This window comes from Pempheris klunzingeri, chromosome 2, assembly GCF_042242105.1.
Source record: "Pempheris klunzingeri isolate RE-2024b chromosome 2, fPemKlu1.hap1, whole genome shotgun sequence".
Taxonomy (NCBI): Eukaryota; Metazoa; Chordata; class Actinopteri; order Acropomatiformes; family Pempheridae; genus Pempheris; species Pempheris klunzingeri.
The window spans coordinates 27,731,965-27,756,336 of record NC_092013.1 but is presented as its reverse complement, the minus strand read 5'-3'; the positions used below and the strand labels follow the sequence as shown (position 1 = coordinate 27,756,336).

General features: G+C 41.5%; 1 protein-coding gene across 1 annotated transcript in view; it reads left to right on the top strand.

Annotated features, from left to right (window-relative positions):
• The window catches only part of lhfpl4a (LHFPL tetraspan subfamily member 4a), a 34,714-nt gene extending 10,572 nt beyond the window's left edge, over positions 1-24,142 (top strand). Inside the window, exons 2-5 of the mRNA XM_070849331.1 lie at positions 14,842-15,078; positions 17,151-17,167; positions 20,083-20,115; positions 24,089-24,142. Of these exons, the coding sequence (XP_070705432.1) occupies positions 14,842-15,078; positions 17,151-17,167; positions 20,083-20,115; positions 24,089-24,142 (341 nt within the window). The remainder of the gene's footprint in view (positions 1-14,841; positions 15,079-17,150; positions 17,168-20,082; positions 20,116-24,088) is intronic.
• Positions 24,143-24,372: the final 230 nt, after the last annotated feature.

Here is a 24,372-nt window from a genome sequence, read left to right as displayed (position 1 = left end):
TGATGGTGTTACTAACTGTTAGCTTAGTGTTCTAGGGTTAAGAACATATTGAATGAAGTTTGAAACATAGTTGCAGCTTGATGCTGCTATCATTTATTTTTCTTTTATGTATTTTATTCCCTTCTTCTGTTCACTCTTATTCAGTCAAGCCTATTACTGCCACGTCCATACAGCCCTCTGTTAAAAAAAACCAAAAGAAAGGTCATTTTAACTCCTGAGTGTCAGTTAGATTATAATCTTCATATTGCCAGAGCACATTAGTGATACAGAAGTGTTTATTCCTAAACCAACATGACCGATTCCCGTTCTTGAAGACCTGATGAAGGCAGAACCAGTGACTGAACTCAGATGTTCAGACATTGATATCTGCCTCCAACACCCAGAAGACTTTTCTCCAACACATTTGGAGAGAAAAGAACCAGAAAAGAGCCAAGATGGGCTTGAAGAGCAAAGCTGCCACCATTTTCCATGAGAAGGTAAAGACAATCATTTATAGTGACCATTTAAGTCATTACTGAATTCTTGATTTCTTTATTTCCTTACACCTCAGTTAAAGAGCTTTAGCTGAGCGGTTTAATCTAAGATAATGAATCAACAGACAAGTTACAATATTAGAATAAGACATTATAGTTGTATTTATTATCATTTTGCAGTTTTGTTTAGCAGTCTTTTAACAAGAGAAAACCCTTGCTCCTTTTGTTTTGGCATTCTAGGAGGAAGAGAAATGCAGCTCAGCCAGGTAGACAGTCCAGGAGATTCTTCTAAACAAGTCCACCAAGAGAATGAATCTGTTCCAGGACAACATCTTCTGTAACCAGAAGGTTCATGTAGGAGACTGTTGTCACTGTCAACTTTCTGCTGTCCCCACAGAAGAAGTGAAACCCAGTGAAAACAAGATCAGAGCTACTGGGCACTCCAGCACGGAGGATCCCCTCCCTAGAGTTGATGTTGATGGTGAGGCTGAGAGGGAGATGAAAGAAGAGAGGGAGAAACAGAACACAGAAGAAGAAACCAAGATTGATGCACAGGAAGAAGTGTGCACACCGCTGCTGCAGAAGGAAGAAACAGAGCAGGCAGAAGAACATCTGCAGGAACCTCACAATCTGTGCCAAACATGGCAGTGCTTTATCCAGTCCAAAGATCTGGAAGTATTTGATGATATTTCAGATCTTTCAGAGGAGACGGTGGAAGAGCTCTGGGAGCCAATAGATGCTTTCTGAGTTGGCTGAATGACTGGTTACAGGACCGAAGCACCAGGAAGATCGCCAAAACGTACAGGAGAGAGCTAGAGGAGGGCGATCAGATTTACAGAAGTAAGATAATCCACTAAAACACTGCTGCTGTAACCCATTTAGCTATGCTTTGTGGTGCACACCCTCATACTTTGCTGTTCTAATATGCAAATCTTTTCCTCTGGTGACCTCTTCACTGGTGTAGCTTCCTACATGGCTCGACCTGATCTGAGGGAGAGCAGAGAAAAAGGCAGAAGCTGATCCAGCAAGACAACATGAGGAGGAGGGTGAAGAAACTTCTGGATGTTCACTGCGAATTGCAGTGATACCTGAAAGAGGAGCGGAGAGTCAAGGAATCTTTTCAGAATGAAAGAGTTCTTCACCCACTGATCCTTCAATGACACCGCCCCCACCAGCGTGGCCCTGTGAGTCCATAGTGACGACCACGCTGGACTTGCACATCACACATCTCTCATATATACAAATACTTTGTACATGTATACTGATGGAGCGCCAGAGTGGCCATGGAGAGAAAAACATATATCTGGTGGTTTTGTGAGAATAAAATATATCAAGGCCACGTTTTACGAAATTGAGCATAAAAAAACAATACATTTTCATGAATTTGTGCACATGAGATTAGAGTAGCTGTATATAGCTGCCTTTGCTCATAGCGGAGTGCTCTCCAAAGGCAGCGGGGCTGACTAGAAGCCTCTGGAGAGCCAATACCTACGAGACCCTACTGGTCTGGCTCACACGGTGCAGGATGTCTGTGTGACAGCTGCCACTGAGGACAGACTGTAGTTCGCAGAGAACTGGTCTGTTGTGCTCACTTTCTATAAGCACACTTATCTCTTGTGCACTAATCGTGGTCGATGTGTAACACGTTCATTCACCATTAGCTCAGATAGAGCTCTCTATTAAAGTTCAACACGTTCATTTAGCACAGTGGCAAGCTAGTTTGTTTACCGAGTGCCCTGTTTTACATTACATAACCGATTTAGCTCTGTAAAAGGCATTTATCCACTTATTAAGCAAAATATGGACCTAAAGCATTATGAATGCAACAAATATTACACATAGTCTGATAGTCAATACTACCCACAGCACTACAATAGCAACAGTAAAGCAGGAATATCTTGGCACATGCAACAATAATGGACAGAGATACAGACAAAAACATAAAGCAATTGCAGTATATGTAATGATAGAGATTAGATATTAGATTAGGTTAGGTTAGATAAGGCTATTTGTGGGTAAAGTGTGTGGGCATGTGTGGGTGTATGTATGAGAGGCAGTGAAATCTGTGCTTATTGATCCTAGAGAGCTAAATATGTGGAGTGAAGAGTTTGGAGAGGTGTTATATTACTGTTATCATAACAGCAGCAACAAATCTAGTAATAATGTTTATGTTCTGTTGAGCAGTGACATTCTTTGATTGCTTCCCTTGTTTATTTGTTGCCCCCCTCCCAAGAAGCAGGAGGAATAGAGGAACTGAGGGTCCCGCCAACCTTGCCCCTTCATCTGTACCAGCCCGAACCCCCATCACGCCACGCAATTATCTCAAAGGGGCGGTGCCATCATTACACTTACACCGAGGGAGGGTAAAGTGATAACAGTCTTCTACACCAGCATTCATGGGTGGAAGAAGTACAACAACAACAAAAAAGAAACAAACTGAGTCGCACAGACAAACCAACAAACCACCAAGAGAATAAACTGTTTCATTAGTAATGAAACCATTAGGTAGTGCAGTCTGAAAAGCTGTGTGTGTGTGTAGGAATGTGTGCAGCATTAGCCCCAAGGTGGACAAGAATGAATTTTCCTAAAGGCTGTTATCTTATTGTTTTTCTGAGCAGGGATTCTTTCCATAGATATGTGTTCTGACAGGAGGTTGGTCCAGTGTTTAATATTAATTGATTTGTTTGATTACCAGTTTAAAAGAATTGGGGGTTTTTGGCGACAGTTAGAGAAATGAGCAAGCTGTTTTTATATTTGTTGGGTATACTGATAACTGTAGTGTCCTCTAGTAAGCAGAGCTGTGGGGATGGAGGGATTCTGCAGTTCAGGAAGGTGGAGAGTTTTACTGTAAATAAAATCTGTAAATCTTAACACACAGAGATATTGTACTGGGTACTCACACTACCAAATGGCAACATGGTAACACTGCACAAACATTATCCAAACACAAAGAAACACTGACACAAAATGATTCAGGCTAATAGAAAAGGAACATCGCTTCAATGTTTAAATGGGCAAATGAAAAGCAGCATCAGTATCCACATACAGAAATGCTCAAGCAAATCAAAAGAACAACATTACACAACTGATATGACGCAAGCTAAAGTCTTGTTTGAAATGACGACAGTCATTTGCTCTAATAGGCCCTCACTGTTTATTTTCTCAAGTGACCTGAGACATTTGTGACGCTGACTGTTGATTCTAATCTGGTGTTTGGTCCGAGGCAGATGATGATACATGAGCCAGTCGCTCTGTCTGTCTGCCCTCTTAGACACAGTTCACTGGATTCACTGAATCCAAACATTACATAAAGAGAGTCTATATACAAATTTAATGGGCTATTTTGGGACGCATGCCACTCAGAGCGCATTTTGTATTTTTCTGACACCACAGCATGCTTCATCTGAAACCCCGCAGAAATAAGAAGGCTAAATCATGCCATAGACGCTCTATACGGCTGTAAAACAAACATCAAGGATGATATATAGAAATGTACATTTTGTGTACAGTGAATGTGTATTGTCAGCTCCATCCACCTGGCAGCATTGTGTTTGTGTGAGGTAAACTTCTGTCCACGTCATTAGAGGACCACGATGGATCACTCCTCTATTTATTACATGGCACATTTTATCAGATCTTCCATTCAGTGTAGATCTTTGGCCATTAAGTGCGGTAAAAAGTGCGCAGTTGATGATGTCATCAAGGCTTTAAAGAACACAAATGAGACTGTTCAAATGAGCTGGAAAATCCCTCACTGCACTCATTGTGTCATGAAGAACTAACAGCACTGACTGCATTGTGCAGCTTTTGTGCAGTTTTATGTTAGTGTGCCAGGAGTGCAGTGAGCACAAAGGCACAGTTAGAGGCAGGAGAATATATTTAATATCTTTCTTATTGTTAACAAATCCCATGAAAAGACTTTTCCTTTTAAGGTTGTTTTTGTGCTTTTCATACCTTTATAGAGCTAGTGTAGAGAGACTCACTGCTCAGGGCATTTGCACTCACATGGTATCCATGTCCCAACCACTTGGTTATCAGATCACTTGACACTGTAGTTTTTAACAAACATTTCTCAAGCAGGAGGAAATAGTTTTCAGCCATGGATTAATACACATTTGGTGTTTGTTGGCAGCAGGATGGTGTATGTGGGATTGAGTTGAAATAAACTGTTGGTGGTAATGAAGGAACATGTCATCCAGTGAGGCTCACTGATGTGTTTTTAAGTTTTTGGACAACAATGGAGCTCTGTGGCACAGAGGAGGAGGATATATCAGGCTTTGGTACTTAACAATGCTTGTTAGTAGATGTATTCAGTGATGGTTTGGTCTTTTCATGGGATTGACAGTAAGACAAATGTGAAATAGTAAAGATGGAGTCATAGTAAAAGTTTTATTATCTTCAAGAAAACTATATCTGGTTAATCACTGGCCAGAACTTCCTATAGGTGAGCACTCCCACTGGTATGGACAGGAGAGAGCACCCAGGACAGTCTCTAAGCTGCTGTCAAAGGCAGGAACAGCACCTTGGAGTGACTTGGACTCACGCTGACGAAATGAAAGAACAGCTCCTAACCTCAATTTTTTTTATAGAGGAAAAGCATTGTTACACTGATGTCTGTGGGTATGTTGTATGTACGTATGTATAGTGAAGTACTATTGCAACTCAGATGGTCAGGACACAGCTTACAGCAGGGGTGTCCAAACTTTTTTCCCTGAGGGCCACATACAGAAAAACATCCAAAGGGCTGGGCCACTCACTAGAAGTGAGCTATAGTGCTAACTTTAATCCACTAGAGGTGATGTATATCGCCTCACCTCTAGTGGATTAAAGGATCAAATGTAGGTAAATTCTGCTTGATAACTGAATATGATTCAAGAAAACAGCCTCTCCATTAGTGGGCTTTCATTTATTAGTTGTGGTCCAAGCTGGTCTTTGCCTTGTAGGCTCTTGTTCAGTGTGTTCAGGTGATCAGTGAGATCCACTAAAAATGCCAACCAGAGAGGGTCACTGAGCTCATGAAGAGCTCCTTCTCTCTTCAACACTGGTCCATTTCTGATCTCAGGGAATAAAACCGCTGCAGCACAGAGCCACGACTTAGCCAGCGCCACCCCCCGCACCCCCCACCCCCACCCCAGCACCAGCACCAGCATCAGAGAGGGAGGCTTGAAATAGTCTGTGCTAGAGCCCTAGTGCTCGATTTAACAGCCTTGCCTCCACTTTCTTGCCCCTCGGCGGACACCGTAGAGGCCAGTCCTTTGCTCTCCTGTCCCAGCTGGAGCTCCATCCGTCGTACCTCCACACAGCTCGTCCCATTTAACTCCCATCATGCCAACTGCATCTGGCACAACTTCAAAAACATCCTCACCCGTCGTGGTGCTCTTTAGACTGCTAACATCAAGCAGCTCCTCCGTAATGTAAAAGTGATCTTCATTAGTTATTAGCTGTGCTCTCATCGCACACCGCGTCTGAAACTTTCTACACTCACTTGCTCTCTCACGTTTCCTTAATTCTGCCATTTTGGGTCACCTGTAGCAAATTTTTTCTTCTATTACTCATTTTATAGAGAAGCTGCCTCGTTCAAGACCGTTACTCCCCCTAGCGGTGAGACTAAGAAGTACAACACAGTCCAGTGCAGGTTCCATGTGTGGGCCATATTACAATACATTTTGAGAATTTCCTGCATGCCAATGAAAATTGGACCACGGGCCTCAGTTGGCCCGCGGGCCATAGTTTGGACACCCCTGGCTTACAGCAACTGCTGGATCACAGGATAAGCAGGATTTTCAATTTGGGGGTAGTTACTTTTTTGAGGGATATTGGAGGCAGTTACAAAGAAAGCAAAAAAAAAAAATCAAAAATCTTCATTAAGTTGTTGGAAAGAAATCTCTGGAGACATTTCCTCCAAAAGACACATTGAAGCATTTTCTGATCTGACTCTCCAATCAACAGGATGACATAGTTTTCCTGTGCTGTGCTATGTGTTAGAGCTTATTTCACCACATGGCATGTTAATCAGATATTAGAAATGTCAGTATAGCTGTTAAGTGTGAGTACTGGCCCAGCTCTCTGATACACACCAGGGCCGGTGCTAGTGTGTGTGTGTGTGTGTGTGTGTGTGTTTGTTCTGGCTGTTTGCTGTGTTTTGGCTGTCAGTATACTGCTGTGTATTCCTCCCATTCATGTGACTCATCTCATCCTCCTAACAAACACACAAAGCACGCTGACTGTCCACTGTCTTCTTGTCTGTTATTGTCTCGCCATCTGAGCTGGGCCTGAGAACTGGATATATACTTTATCTGCTCCAACCCCCTATACCCCCACCCCTCCTCATAGGTCCAGCCAGTTGCCACGGCAACCCCACCTCCCTCCCTACCGTTCTCCTCATCTCCATCTCCTCACCCTTATCGCCTTCTCCTCTCTCTTTCTCTGTCTATCTCTCATCTAGTTCTGTCAGCCTGGTTTTCCATCCCACAGCAGCCCACCACCACTCATTCTTCCTCTTCCTCCTCTGTCTGCTCATTGTTTTTTTTTACTTATTTACCCCCCTGCCCTCTTCCCAATGCTTTCAATAGGATTGTGACTTGTTAGTAACGTGCGTGCAAATCACACTTACACACACACACACACACACAAATATGGCCCCTTACCCAACTAACTTCATTCTTTCTCCAGGTCTGACACACACCCTTACACATGCAGTCACACACCTAATGTACCCGAATCTCTGATGAATCTGGAAATGTCACTCCATCTGCCTTGTGCTGACATTGCCAAATGGTATCACGCTGATATTGGAGAGCCAAGCAAAATCCCAACAGAGCATTTTGTGGGCTCTTAATCCATGGTGTTCTTTTAATCAAGTAGTTGGGCCAAACGTATCCATATTGTTAACCCTCTGTGATGACATAATACCGACAGATGGTCATAGTTCAAAATTGCCGTCCAATGCATTTTTGAGTGTGTTAGACGTAAATGAGTGTGTTGTACATTCTGCAGCATATGGTAGCAATACCATGATATGAGATATCGTTTCCATTTGTTCATGGTCCATATGAACAGAAAGCACCACAGTTTCAACTATCCTGTTGTCATTAGATTAGACTAGGTGATTCAGAAGTGTCTTCAAGATGTTGCCCACCCACACAGGTGCTTTCGCTTATTTTGGTTTATTAGACTGCTGCTCAGATTGAAGGCAGGCTAAGATCGTTTGCAACAAGCTAACTGGAGCGTGGAGATGTCATTGAAACACAGGCTGTACACTCCCACACCAACCTTATCATCCAGAATGAGTAAAATCACCAGAGGGGGCGTACCATGGGTGCACAGGGCCTTTAAGGCAAGCTAAAGGTGTAAATGCATCCCAGAGGGGTTGTCTACAACATTGCCGTAAACGTGCCCTTACCCTATGAGAAAATACACACACATAATTGCTTTATCTAAGTTGGGTCTTTTTTTATGAACTATTCACTGCACATGATAGCTATGGGTATAACTACAGTAAGTACGAAATGCAAAGATTGAATCAGAAAGAGCTTTTTTGCTCAGCAAACATGTTTTGAAAGAAAGCCAATGCTGCCTAACCCTAACCCTATTTGGCCAAACCATTTAGTAGCTACAGATACAGTATGTGTCATTTTTAGTAGACTGGTGTTCTAAAACCATTAACAGTGACAACTTTACAATGTACCGAGTATATGCAAGCCTCAGCCAGGGAGACTGGTGATGTTTGAGATCAAATAAAAAGAGAAAAGTAACAAACTCACAAATGATCTCGGGGTACAAGAATTACAAGCAATAAGTGTTCCTATACTATAATGAGCTTATTTATTTATTTATTATTTATGCTTTGCACGATACTGTTTGTGTTTGAGATGGTGGGAACTCGTCTGTTGTCTACCGTGGTGTTTTGAATTAACAGAATCAGTTAAGTCATCTGCTCCGCCTCCTCACAGACTGTCCAACCAAATGTTAATGAATGCCTCTGAAATGCCAATGCCTTATGGGCACCTGGGAAATGCAGTTCTTTTCAAACACTGAGAAAGGAGAGGCAAAAAATCAATAGCACAGCTGTTGTTAGTATCATAGAGAGCTGCACTGTAGAAATCCTGTCAGCATGACAAAAAGAGCCAGAGAGGGTTCCTGTCAATCATCAAGGCAGCCATTCCACTTTCTATTTTTCTGCAAACTATTTATTCTACTATACTAACTACTACTAAACTATTCCTCTGTAACTCATGGTCTCTGTAAAGACTCTGCACTAATGGCACGACTTAACTGAATTATGTTTGTTTTACTTGCTCATTTTCTGGCAGTGGTGCAGTGAGTCTATTGGATTTTCTCATGTGGGGTATGCACATTGGAAGGGGGGGGGGTGTGGGATAGATGCATCAGCGTGCATTTTCAAGTCTTCATGTTGTTACTGAGATGCTGAAAACTCATTTGTGTGTGAAGACTTTTTTAATTTTCTCTCGCAGGGCTTTTCTGGAACGATGCAGTGCTGATGGTTTTCTAAACCCTGGGAAATCTTTCAGCCATATTGCTCAGGGTAGACTGCCTACTACAACATTTGTCAACAAAAAAGCTCAGTCTGTGGAAAATATTTGGCAAAGCACTCCTCTCCTCCGCAGCTATCAAAATTCAAAAGGAGAGGCTGTGGAAATCCTCTCCCATTGCAGTCACTCTTGTGACACTCAATACAAACACATCACAACACACTGATGAATTTAACAGCCTTTCTGGGATGAAGATAAAATGTGACTATCTAACAAAGGCCATGGGCACTCAGCATGGTTTGTGTGCCAATCCACAGTTGCCATTGCACTCCAGCACTGTAGGCTGGAAAGCCTCCCACAGAGTTAATGTAATAATTTGGTAAACCTACAGTTCAAGTTCAGTACGGTGTCTTTATTTTTAACCAGCTAACAGAGCTGCTCAGTTGGTTGGTCCACTACTTAGGTCCTGACTGAAATATCTCGTTTCCTATGACACCATATAATAGAATAATAGAAATAAAGGAAAACCACTGAATGAGAAGGTGTGTCCAAACACCCCAAGCTCTATATTTCATTTTTGAGAACATCTCCTAGTTTCATCGCCGCCACTGGAGATTCCATTTAGATGGTTTGCTAATTGCTCCTCAATCAAATATAGTAATTTTTTCCAGTAGCTACAACCACCCAAAGCTAGAAATGATTCACATAGATTACAGCTTACCCAATACGGACCTTTATTCCTAATCAAAGTGGTAATATCTCATGATAAGTGATGTCTTCCAGAGGTCACAATGGCTGTGCCCAGCATGGTGAATTCTGACCTTGTTTTATGATCTATTTATTTCTGCACATTGGGAAGTGAGTGACTGACTTGTGCTTGTGTATAATACAGATATGTGACAAAGATGAGAGATAATGTTTCACAGCATCGTGATGTCGTCCAAATCCATATTGCTGGTGTGACTTGTGTCTTGTGAAACCAGATGTTTTAATAGAAACTATTGGACTTAAGATGTGTTAATTCAGATTAAAAGGCAATTCCCTTACAGTGATACAGTGCCTTGTGTCATTTTCAGTGACTTCTATCAGCTGTAGAGGAGGGGTAGTGTTCCTGGAGATTAAAAACTACATTTTCCAAAAATCCAAAACACCCTCTGTACCTTTAGCTCTCAATGTTTTAGAAGAATAATGTGTGTAATATCCAGCAACTTTGTAATAAAATATTTAGAATATATGAGTTAAGTCTGTTTGTTCTGATTGATGATATGTGTGGGATCTGGGGCAATGGACGAGTTTCATGGAGGAGTATTCATTTTTACAGTTGTCAGTGTATTATTACCATAAAGAGAGAGGCTCAAATAAACCCTACAGTGTATGAGGAGAAGGTCGAGTGACTAGAAGAGAAGCCACAAAGCTCTACTTTGTGCTACTAAGTATCGTGCCTAAAAAATGGGATCAGTCAGTGCTGATTTACAAAGCCAGGTCTCACACACACACTCACACACACACACACACACACACACACACACACACACACACACACACACACACACACAGTTTTCCGCATGGATGAACTAATTTGCAGACAATCCTAAATTCATTCTTTCGTGCAGACATGAGCACATACACACACACATGCACACACATGCAGGGAGACATTGTTAACTGCTGAGCAGTGTAACCTTCCCAGCATCCCTGACACAGATTTAAACGAGGCTCGATGAATTATTAAGAGTGAGTCTTGTTCACTTCTGTCAGCCAGGCAGGACTAAAGGAAAACCACAGGGAACAGACAAACTCTTCACACCACATTAAACCTGTTGTGGCCATTTCCAAAGCGCACTGCAGAAAGTGTACGTCATGTTTTCAGCATGCCAGTAATCTCTGAGACAACACAGGTCCAACTTGTGATGTCTGTAGCATCATACAACGGTGTTCAGTGCTTTGTGACACTTAGACCGCACATGGGTCAGTGCAGTGAGTGAAATGTTGCTCCATGTCTACTGGATGTGAAAACAGGCCACGGCTTACTAACATATTAGCCACACTTTCAGAAGGTGTTTTTTTACCTCCATGTATCAGTTACTGCTGCTTTAAATGATTAAATGTTTTCACGTTAGCCATGGTACAATCTATGATATAATGACTTTTCTCGTGATCAATATGTTGCATCATTTATTAACTGACACCTTGTTCACACAGTTAAACCCAAGTCAATTGTCCTTGACTACCTTTATCTGAAATAATATTCTCAAAGCAGAGTGAAATATGTATCCTAGAAACAAAATTATTATTATGAGTAATTACAAGCACAATATTTGTGTGACCAAATAATCTTAATTCAAGGTCCACTTGTTGTTTGTTTTGGTGACTTCAGTGGTCTTCATCAATAAATGGAGACAGCTCACTTGTCATAAAGGGACCTCAGTTTGGAACTTCTGAGATCATTATCACTCAGACTGATTCCAAAGTCAATTATGAATTTCAAAGCTTCCTAATAAGAATATTTATTAAAACTAAAAAAGTGTAAATTATTGTAGTAATTACAGTAATGCTTGTACTTCACCAACCTGCACTGTGAGTACTTACTGCCCTTATTTTCATCGTTTACAGTGGAGACAGACAGGAAACATAAGATAGTGGCATGACCTGCTACAAAGCTCCCCAGCCAAATTTAAACCAGGGGTATTTTAGTAATGCGGTATTTGTCCCAGACCAACAGGGCACACGAATGGAGCATTGGTCAAACTTGTTTATACCATGGCCACGGGAAGAACTCTTTTCTAACTGGCTGCTAGATGTGCAGTGACACTGTAAATGAGTGAACCTTAAATATAGTTCAGATCAATTCATTAATTAACATTTTAAATCAGATATTCCAGATATTAGGCTGCAAGTAACTGTTGCTGATGGAGGCTCATTTAAATGCTGCTTTGTTGTTGCCTTGGTACAACACAATGAGATGCTCCAGTGTTGTGATACATAAAAAATAGACGTGTTCTTCTCTCTACCTTGGCAGTGCATTGTGAATCACCTGCATGTTTACTGTATTCCACAGTCTATTAAGTGCCACACAGTATTTGGATAGTGTCTGAGCTGAAGCATTGTCTTCCCTGTAGTGTCATAATGCAGATCTGCTCACTTTTGCATTAGACTCTTTAAGACCTACGGGTGTGCAAGCGTTCTTTGGATTACTGTAATTCACAATTTGTGCCATCGGAAAAATAACAACAGTTTCTGAAAGATGAGACATTGGGCTTTACAGCCAATATGGTGTCATTATGGTAATTCCACTCCCGCCTCTCCCAGAAATCCGTGAAACAAACATTTCTTTCCCAAACATTTCATTTCTTTTCAAGACAGTAAAAACGATTTTTTTTGTTGTTGTTTTTTATTGCACTGAATTTCTCTATTTAGGAAAATATGTGTAAAAAAAAAAAAACGATTTTCACTTTTTTTGTGGTTTACTGCCCTTTTTGGCAATTTATTTAATTAGTATAGGCATAAATCTATACATATTATTAAAATTTTGGATGTAAGGGTTGTATTGATGTATAGTAAGTTAAAATACTCCAAAAAATGGGACTACAGTACAGTAGATGTAAAAAAAAAAATGCTCTGGTGGACTGATGGTAGGACATAAAGGGTTAAACTGGATGTGTATCATCAACTCCTCAGCACCCCTGCAGCTCACTCCCAGAGACTGTGGGGATTTCCCCTTCTTTACTATCCTTACATCAGCTGAAACCTACATCTCTGTATGTCCTAACATGCACTGAGCCTGTACATCTGTCTGTGCACGCCTCTCAACAGTAGCAGTGGTCCAGTAAATGAGGCATTCAGGGACCCATCTGTTAGGGCCAGCTTGGCCTCAGCTGGACCCTCTACACACCAGGGGACGACTCAGGCCTTATGGGAGCATGCACACACACACACAATCTTTCCGCAGAAGAACAAAATAAAAACATTAATATGCCAAATCTGCACAAACATCAAGCCTCTGATACAGTGTGGATACGTATCATACACACATTTAGAGTGTGTGTGTGTGTTTATGTGTCTTGATTGGCAGAGTCACTGTATCAAGTCTTAAATGGTTACAATTCAACACTAATTTTAAAGGCAAACACATCAAAATGTGTGTCTGTGGTGACCTGTTGTAGTGCAGCCATGTCACATACAGTGAAGGACAGAAACTGGACAAAAGGTGTTCAGGAAGCAGGTCAGTGGGCAGGTGTGGGCGCAAAAAATGAGTTTCATTTAAAAACAAAAAGGAAACTTGTTGAAACAAAGGCTAAATGAAACCAGGGTAATGAAACAGTGAAACAGGGGCACTACATTGCTTCTTCCCTTCAGTAAGGCACAGTGATACCAAATCAACCTCACAGTGAGCAAGACAGCTTCTCCTGAAATCACTAATTGTTCTGACTGTTCTTGTGTCTATTAAACGATGGTAAGAAAATGCAGCGTGTTAATTTGTGAGCTATGCTGGTGCTGGTTGGCAGGTATTTACTTTTGACAGAGGCTAGCTAGTCGTGATTCCAGTTCCATACTTTACATGTATGAAAAATACATGTAAAGTAATACTGTAATGGGAGTGCTATGGGGTAGCCCCGTTCAGGAAGTAAAAGTCCCGTTCATTTCATCTGTGGATGTTTGGTGACTTACTTGTGGAACACCTCTAAAAAAACACCCCTGTTTGAATGTACAACTGCATTAGAAAATATCTGGTTCTTTGATAAAGAGTAGAAGAAACAAGCCTGTCTGATGTACCATGTAAAGCACTTTGAATTGTGCACGACGTGTGCTGTACAAACAAACTTAAAAACTTTGTGGAAGTTAACTATCCAATCACAAGCTTAAACTTGTGTTGTGTGTGCTGCTGACAGTGGGTGGGATTTGTGGAAGATTACAGCGATGAGACAACTGAAAATATAAATTGCAGCTTAAATGAATTTACTTCACTACAAAGTTTGGATGGTTTCAGTAACCTTGGTGCCGTGTTTTCTTTACGAGATGGCCAACGAAGGATTGGAATCCTCTCTATAGAATGGGTATTGACGTATTTAGACCCTTCAACCATGCTAACATTACTGACGAAACACAACAAAAAAATTAAATGTGTTTGTGTTTCCCAAAATGCAGAACTACTCCATTAATACAGTTTTTTCTGATGTTCAAAGAAGGTTCGTTTAAGTGTAAAATGACGTGACAACAGCTGACTTTGATGTGCCTCTGCTCTATCAGGGGTAGCCTGGCTGTAGAAGCACGCCAGCGCTTGTACACGCTTTCTTTATTCATTTCCTTTTTGGCATGTTCTATCTTTCCATTTCTCTGTGCGTCAGTTCAAAGACTTGCTTGTACTGACGAGCAGAGAGAAGAACAGACAGCGGGTGATGAGACAGATACTGGAAATACCACTGCAACAGACTTACAACCCAGAATGAAATGGAAAAATAATATTTTGTCTTCTCTCCTCTGCCTCCTCTCTTTTTCCTCACTTTCATCTTGTTAACATCATGTAACCCTCTGGCCGGCCTGCTGTTCTCAACCTAAACCGATTCTCTTTCCCTACCTGCTTCCCCCTCCCATTTACTTTCCCTGACTTTCAATCTTGCTTTGTTCTACAACTCAACCCTCTTCCTCTTCCCTACGCTGCTTCTCAATGGAATATGATCCTGTCACCTTGACCCACTGCTCCCCATGTTACATTACATATACTGCCTGCTAATCCAATATGCTGAATGCCATCACGCTGTTCTGTATGCGACTATCATATCCATCACACCTTTGTACTCAAACATTCATTCATTCACCAATCATCCACTCCTTCTGTCGTCTCTTCACTCCTCCATGTTTCCCTCTCTGCCCTCCAGCCGTGTGTCTGGTGCTCGGCTGTATGATTTTCCCAAACGGCTGGGACTCCGAGGTGATCCGGGACATGTGCGGAGAGGACACCGGGAGGTACACCCTGGGAAACTGCTCGGTGCGCTGGGCCTATATCCTGGCTATCATCGGCATCCTGGACGCCCTCATCCTCTCCTTCCTGGCCTTTGTGCTTGGCAACCGGCAGAGTGATTTCCTGCAGGAGGAGCTCAAGGCCGACAACAAAGGTGAGAAGTGGAAATTATTCTAATATTATAATAGTCTTTCTGGAAAAAAAAAATCCACAAGACAGAAATCAAAACAAAAATAATGTGTTTGCGGCAACAAAATGATGTGCTGCTTCATGGTCAGTGTCCTGTCAACTATTGCATGAAATGATCAATTAAGTTCAGAACAGAGCAGAAAAGTAATCAATGAAATGTAGATAATTGATTCATCAAGTTAAGATACCATATATGTGCTTCTCACAGCCCTAAAACTGGAGGATTTCCTGCATTTTTGCATTGAATGTTACTGTACTGTATCTTTAATGTCAGCTGGGACTAGTTTACCCCTTAAGGGTAAGCGGAGTAGACAATGGATGGATGAAATCCAAAACTGAGATTTTGAAAAAAACGGACGATCACACTGCAGCAGTAGAGCTCAGCGGGTCTCAGTAACTCTTTTTAATTGATCATTTCTATCTTCTCAACTCAGTCACCCCATTCTGACAGTACCATTAGGTGGTGTTTAAATTTAGGGTCATTTAGCAGCACCGAGGCCAACTCACCTCTGCCGGGATGACAAATCACACTTAGTAAGCAAGCTTAGAGCAGCAACCAGCCTCGGCTTCATCAGCTCAGCCAGGCTGTTTGTTTTTTTCATCAGTATTAGGCTTAAATAAATGAAAGCAACGAACCAAACTGTTGGTTGTAGACAGGAAGTGAAATAAGTTTTAGCTGAATAAACAAAATTAGCAATGCTTTAAAAAATGTGCACACACCTAATTTGAGGACATGTGTTAATTAATTGGTTTACACGCATGATTAATTTGTTAACGCGTGGCGTGAACTGAATGAATGAGCATTTTGTGCTTTTTACCTGACTAAAAGAAGAATTTGATGTTAGCACAAAACAGCATTTCACAAACTTCACCAAGGACGCAGACGTGTACCAACTTTTCTTTGGTAATGATATGGTAAATAAAGATGTCCTCATTAGTGCTCAAACTTAACTGATCACAGTGAAATCTTCAGGCGGCCGATGTATTTGTAGCTGATGTATTACTGTGCGTTTTTTCTGATGACAGATATTGGAGCATCATCAGATGAGGTAAAGACTGTGTTGAGCTGCCTTAAGAGAAATAAAGAATAAACTCCTGCAATTCCTTTGAGTGTGTGGAGGAAGTTTCCATGGTTACGTGTCAGATTTGAAAAGGATGAGGCTCTGGTTTCCTCTCGCTGCATATGTCTCTGTCTCTTTATGTCTGTCTCTCTTTCACTGTTTGATTTTCAGTCTTTCTCAGTGTCTCTATTGTTTTTTTTTGCCCTCTCCTTCTCTTTCATCCTGCTGTTCGTCTCTTTCTCTGTCTATCTTCCTCTGTGTCTCTCAGCGTAAAGCATCTGTAAGTCTGTAAACATGAGCAGATACCACGCACAAATATTTACATAGATACCAGCCGTCATACTTGCATGTGACTCTAAAAATGAACTCATTTTATGTCATAGCACCCAACTACATCCTCTAATCCCCAAAAATGTGGGACAAATTGTGGGACTCACACGGGTGTAGTTAGCTTTCAGTCTGATTAGACCTCTGCTCAGGTTGAAGTTGGGTGGAGTTATGCTGGGAGCTACATAAAGAGGGATTTTGGTGGAAGCACAATACGTGGAAACACCTGTGTGAGACTTTAACATGCCCCCTACAGGACAGTGAAGCATTCAATAAACCAGAATGTTCTGGAAATGTAAGAAAAAAAAGCAGAAGTGTGTATGCCAGGTTTCTTCTGCTGTGTTTACCACTTTCACACACTCATGCAAACAATGGGGCTACATTCATGCGGCCAGCGAAGGCTAATATTTAACAACATTACTACTGATTCTGGCTTTGTTTGCTCCAATTGTTAAATGCAGTAAAATCACTTTACTACAGTTGCCAGCTGGAGTTGGAGAGAGAAATGTTGAATCTTGGTTGGTATTTGGAGAGGATTTTGTGTCTCAGCAGCGGACTGCTGAGGGACCACTGATACTACTGTTTGTGCACTACAGTCTTCTTATTGAGTGTATTCAGTTAGAAAAATCTCTTTTTGTCTTCTCTACAGATTTCGCAGTGTCAAGGGTAAGTTCATACAAGCGTTGTTGTTCTTGTTGTTGTGGCTTGAGTGTGTGGTCACATGGCTGTCAATAGTCTGGACTGTGTAGTAATGCATGGCAGCATGTTTGGGTCCCATCAAGATACATAATTCACTGAACTGCTGTTGCAGAGACACTTAACCTCTAATATCTGTACCTTATGAAAGCACATGGAAACAAAACTAGACAGGATTGTGGTCCAAAACAAACTGACAAGCATGCATGTAGGTATCTAGATCAGGCAGAATGAGGGGTGAAAAAGCTGAGGAATAAGCAGGATAAGTAGGATAAGGATGCACACATTAGCTTGTTAGAATGTTAGAATAACATGTTTCTTTCACACTGACACTATACTACTTATATACACAGTAATGTATAATACATGTATTATTTGCAAAACACTTACAGATATACTCAGAGGCCTGTGATATTTGTGTTTGAGAGGAAGAAAATGCTGACAGGCTGAACTCAGGGACATTTCAGGACACCTCAGGGCACTTCTTCACTGTGTGATGCCCAGGGCAACGAAGCAGTGGACTCCAAACGAAGCCTGATAGACGGCACTGCTTTTGCATGTGTGTTTAGAATTTACAGATTTTTAAAAAGTCAGTTATGTGATTAGGTAACTCTTAATGGATCATCAGTTAATGATTGTTAAAGGAGCCTGTTTAGCATTTCACTATCACAGCATGGTGAAGCTTAGTTTTTAAAAAGTAAGCAACGCAGCAGGACCAGAGATATTATCTTTGTCATTGCACACTTTCATCTTCCCCGACTAAATCTTGTGTCTCAAATCCAACTCGACCACCTCACAAGCCAAGCTAGTAGTTGCAAATGTAGCCTCAAGCAAACAGACATTGGTGTGCAAAATTGGTGGAATTCCCCTTTAACTTACAGTTTATTAGGCTGGAATCCAGTTACATAGTAAAGAGCATGTCAGACCCATACTGCCGCTCTAAAAGAAGGACATCAGCCGTTCTCTAGTCATGTTGATCAGTCAGAGTCAGACCTTAATACCCAGTTTTTCTGGCTCACTTCAGTACAATGTAATGTACTGAATGTGCTCGACTTCCTTCAACAACAAGCACATAGAATAATGGCATTTAAAAGAACCTCACATTCCCGTTCAGGCTTTAAATTATGGTGAATAATGCATTGGCTATGGGTTACTAAGGCATGTGTTTTGTACCCTTAAATGTTACTTGTTACTTTTCTAGAAACATATTTGAATGAAAACATACCATTTGAGGCTCGGAGGCTTTTTTATTCTCAGTGGCACCGCTTCCATACATCTGCAGTAGCAGATTTACAGACAGTAGCTATAGCCAGGTCCTTTACGGGGCCTTTGTCTGGCTCTGTTCAACCCACCATCATAGCTGCAATCCTGTCAGTGTATATTTTTCATTATTTATCAGACTTGTCGTCTTCAGTGTTTTTTAACAATCAAACTACAACCAATCTTTTCAAATTCTTGCACAGATCGTGTCTCACAGTCCATCACATGTCAGAGTGAGATCCTGCATGTAACTGCCAAACTTTGTCATTTGAAACATCACATTAATCCATTCCTGCTCAGCAAGTGCAGTTTGCCCTCAGCTGACGCTATCAGATGTCAGGTCAGATATCCTGCATTCCTCCTGAAACAAATGATGTTTGGTCACATTAGAGACCCTGGTAAGGCGATCTATTTCATTCGGGGGATGTGAGCTGGCTAAAGGGCTGTGCTGAGGCAGACGGGTAGAAGAAAAGGAGGAATCAGCGGGAAAATAAAAAGGTGGGAGAATGTTGTGGGAAACATCCCCGGGCACAAAGCTTTCTCAGAGGAGTAAGGCCTACTGCGAGTGGAGAGGAGACGTCAAGTCGAGGAAGGCCTTTCGCTGAGGAGTGTGTCTGCTGCGCACACCGGGCCCTCCAGCTTCTCTGTGCAATTGCGTCAGCATCAAAGAAAGAGAGGACAGATAGAAAATAAATAAATTTAAAAAGCAGCCTAATTACAAGTCAAGCTGATCTGCAAACAAAATCCCACAAACACAAATGTGACGTGAGCGGCTGGGTGCCGCGGTGCATGAAAAATAAATTGTTAAAAGCACCAGCACGAGGAGACACATCTCTTCCTCTTAGTGTCCTACAGGCGAAGGGGATGGGGGAACACTTCATGTGCCTCAGTGGTTTCTTCTGCCTACGCTTTCGTCTTACATTTCTCACAATGAACAAGAAATAATCAGCAATTTAGTATTCCATCTAAGTAAAGTTGGAGCACTTATAAAGGACTTCAGAGGTTTTAAAAAAGAATTAAAGCAGGCTGAGAACCAGAAAAATGCCTACACTTTCTCAATTATTGTCTTCGCTGTCCACATTATTACAAAGGATTTAGCTTTGTCATCTTTAACATTTTCACCTGAGTGTAACTGTGCGACAATACTACAAAAATCTAAAACATTTATGTATACAGGGAGTGTGAATACTAGCCATTTTGGGGTTTTTTCTCTCTGTAAGCAACCCCTCACTGCATGAATGGGACTCCATCTTGGAACAGAGTATCATATTAGTTTAATAGGTCCATGGTGTCCTGGTGTATCTGACACTTTGGGTATACAAAGCATCAGATACCCGCCACCTGGTAAACAGGCACAAATTTCAAACTCTATTACAACAGAGGCTCTCTGTTAAACTCTGTTGACTCGTTGGGTCTCTCTCTTAATTAAAGAGTTTGGTCTAGGCCTGCTCTTTATGGAAAGCATCTTGAGATAATGCTCTTATGAATTGCCGCTATATAAATAAAGATTGATTGATTGAAACAGTCAGTTCCTTGAAATAGCATCCATGCTTTGTTCTTTAGACAGATGTTAATAAGAAAAAAAAACATGATGATCTCATTTGGAAACTGCTTCCTCCCTTCAGCTCCATCTTGGCTCATCTCTACGAATGGACGGAGTAAGACCAACCAGTTGTTCCTATAAGTGTATATAACATGTTGACCCAGCTCTGCAGCATGTCACCCTTGCATGCACTTGGATCAGTTACTTCTAAACCACCCTCTCCTCTGTCTTGTTAAGGACAATGCACTGTGAACCCCTACACCTCTCCTTATGATGTCTTTGAGTTGAATTTTCTCCCTTCTAATAGAACATTAGGTATAAGATGGTGCGGATGAAGTAATGGAGGCACTGAACCAGTACAGTTTAAGTTAGACAGCTTGAAATCAGACGTACATGACGTGTTTTCTTGTCGAGAGTTAGCAGAGAAAATTGCTACCACTCTCGTGTTTGTCCGTCAAGTATGAAGATAATTAGTTTAGCTTAACATAGATGATCTCATGTACTGACAGCATGCACGCAAGGCCGCGCATGGTGAAAGGTGCCTGAGCAATTAACTGGAGTATCTTAATTATGCAAATTTTCTGAGTAGTGAGATTTGTAAATTGGGGTTATATCTAAGGAGAATGTGTAGTTCACAGTAAATATTCACAGGATCTTACTTGTGTTTCTTAGGCATCAATTTATAGCTGAGTACATATAATCTGTACATACAGTGTGTAATGGACTAGAACATCTGCAATATAGATGCTAATGGCAAAATGTGACCTGAGTTTTGAATGCTGCACAGAGCCTCAAGAACGTCCCAGACGCATTAGCACATAATAACTTACACTGTGTGCGAATCTCTGCACCACCAGAGTTAAATAAGTTAGTGGTTCAGGTGAATTGACCCTTCACATGCTTCTTCGGAGCAGTTTGTAAGAAAGCCTATGTATTTCTCCCGTTTGCCCGACCAAACCGAGCAGTACAGGATGGCCAGCTGGTGTCCTGCTGCAGGTGGTGTCAGTGGCTCGCGGGTTGGTTGTCACTGTGCGTATTACAACCAAACAACAGGGCGCTGTTTCATCATGTTGAAGTCAAACATTTAACGTGATGTCACGCTCAGTTCTATCAGGCCATTTTGTGGAAGACACACGAAACACTGAGGTGAAGAGAAATCTTTATATTTTGTATGGGTCACAGTCATTTTTGGAATAAAAGCTTTTCAGAATCAAACATCATTAGTGACATTCATGGTTTAATTGCTGCTTAAAAACTTAACAGTTAAGTTAATCAAATCTTTCACTGAAACCACATTGATAACTGTGGGACTATGGGACAACCAACCCCAACCAATCCCATGTAGGAGTGTCTTTGATGGTTAAGAGCTTGCTGTTACAATAAGTATGCAATATGAATGAAAGGGACCCTAATCAACCCAAGTCCTTAACCCCTTACTGCCTGAATATATTTACAATTATATAAAAAAATTAATTATTTGTGTTTTTGCGTTCAAGCTGATGCTAAATGAAGTGGAGATTGTTAATTTGAATATAGCATAGCGTAGACTAGTACAATATAATAATAGTATAATAAAACATATACACTACTCACAGTAAGTTAGGGATATTCGACTTTCAGGTGAAATATATGGAAAATGTAAAAAGTAAATGCTACAGTGATATTATATCATGAAAGTAGGGCATTTAAGTAGAAGCATGCAATGGTGATTTCTTCATCTTAAACAATTTATTGAAAGAAAATCTACCAACAGTGGTAGGTATACCACAACAAAACATTTTCAGTGTCTCAATAAATTGGGACGTGGCCAAAGGACGTCCACTCCTCTCCTTTCTGTGACTCTTCCAGTCTCTGTATCACTGTTCCAACCTCCTGATGACACTCTGTGACCCTCTAAGCTCAGTGAACACCTCCGTCTGAGGACTTCCTGTTTGAAGCCTCCAGTGTTGAGGTGCTGCTGATCAACTGTTAGGTGTCGTCTTGGTCTCATGATGTCAGAATGTGAACAGCAGGATGAGGAGGACTGTTTAAATACCAATTCTAACTGAAGCAGGAAATGTATTGGTGGATTCATGGATCAAACCTGTTGTGAATGTTGCTGTTAAGCTTCTTGTTAGAGAACAGCAGCTGGTGCAGAAAGTACTGAGACACTGAACAGTTGGACATGTGCATTCAAAGGTTTAGAGAAGGTCACATTAAGTTCACCTGGAAAGGTTAGAATGCATTTTAGGTTCATCCTGAAATTTCACCTGAAAGCCGAATATCCCTAACTTTTTGTGAGTAGTGTATATATTTATTTATGTATGTATGCATCTATGTAGATATAATATACACATAGAATATGCATCAACCGGCATTAGTGGGATACAGAGGCCACTGCAGCTGGATCAAGACCGGAAGAGGTTTGAGGCGAATTCGCGACAACAGGCAACAAGGGGTTAAGCTTCCCTCTAATGACTACTGTAAGACGTGTTGATGATTAGCAGTTCACCTGAGAGTAAAAAGTGTGACAACAAACCCTGGTCTCCTCTATACCTCTTTCAGGCTGAGCAGTATAGTGAATACTGTCTGTGGCCTCCAGGCCATCAGCCCACATTTGAAATCCACCCAGGGCGATGGAGCCAGAGACAGGTCACCCCAAACAGATTAATAACACAATAATCCCCAACCTATACACCTCACCATGTCCACTCCTCCACCCCCATCCACAACCCCTCTCCCCGGACTCACTCATTCACTTTTGGCAAATCCGATTTTCATTTAATTGGCTTGCATGGAGGATGAACCGTCACAACGTGCTACGTCTGTTAATATCCTGCTCCACAGGCCTCCATCACCAACGCCCCCCCCCCTGCCAAACAGGAGGCTCTGACTGGGATTGTAATGGAGGGTTAGGGTATCAAATCAGATTGCCTCTTGCTTGATTGAGTTGCTGAGTTAAATGGTCCATGTTATGACCTCGTTGTTGAAAGGCCAGTGAGTAGCTCCTATTTGCATCAAGAGTTTCTGCTAGTGTGCTGCTCTGTTCATCAGTTAGAGGGGAGAGTAATGATACAGTTATTCACTTATCTTTTCATCTTATGGAATTCTCAACATCATTTCATGTCAGAACACAACAATATTACACATCAGGTTATAGATTTTACACAAACAGAACTGGCAAAAGCTCTCTAGGACAGTACGGCAGAGAAAGAAGTAGCTTAAAGGGAAGTCTGGAAAATGTTAGAGAAATGTATTAAATTGTGACCTTTCTAGTTCATTGTATTAGTATGTTAGTATGTACAGCAGTTGTTTTTGGTTCCTTTCATTTTCCACATCTCCCACGTTGTCTCATACATCAGAGGCCTCTCTCTTCCATCTGCAGCCAAATGGAGCAGCGCAGCAGACACAGCGAGGAGATTAAGTGCACAGATCCCAAATCACAAACTACAAAAGATGGCTGGTGCAAGTCAAACATCTTTTAGTAGCAGTTTCAGAGCCACACATTAGTGTAACATGGGCCCAAATAAAGTTAATCAGAGCTGAAAAACCTGCATCAATAGGTATTTTTGATGTGAACACTGAATAATTTGACTGCATAACATGAAAGGTTGTAGTGCTACAATATTAAACACCTAGCAAACAGAAGACCCAGATCAATTTTCAGGAGTAGGTGGAGACCAAAACAGAACTAAAAGGAGAGTGAATATTGGCGATGATAGTGTTCCTCTGTCAGCCATGACACCTGTGGAAGACAGAAATCAGCCATGGTGGTTCCAGTTCATCTTTGTTTCAGTGTGTTTTCTCCTTCTTATACCACAGCTAGTGATGCACTGACTTCTGCTTGTGGAGTCGAACTTTTATTGGTGCAATTCAATACTTTTTCCTACTTTTTTAAAACTCAATTGAGTGTTAGAAAGGAGCTCAAAGTACAGTTCAGTTTAAAGCGTAGAGAGGATGAAAGAGTCTCGACCCTTTTCTCACCTCCTATGTCCTCTCTCCCCTGAACAGCACATTTCTCCCCAAACATGTCGATTTCTTTCTTTCAGCTGAGACGCTGCTGCAGCCGTCCTGACGCCGTCTCTCTTCTTTCTCTGTTCCTCCTCCAGATTGAAATCCGGGACACCAAGGATCCAAGATTTGGAGTCCAGCGGTTCCACTGAGAACCAATCTTCCTCTCCTCCTCCTCCAGTTCCCTACTTCCCTCCATCCAACCCCCTCTTGCTCCTCCTCTCCTCTCCTAAGCTCTTCAGGTTAAACCCTTGATCTGGGCTTGGAGGCCAGAGCCTAGCAGTTTGTAGAATAGGACTGAAATGGAAGAGAAATACATCCTGAGAGGAAGTATGACCATCAGCTTTATCAAACTCTGGGATAAAAATCATCCATAACATGC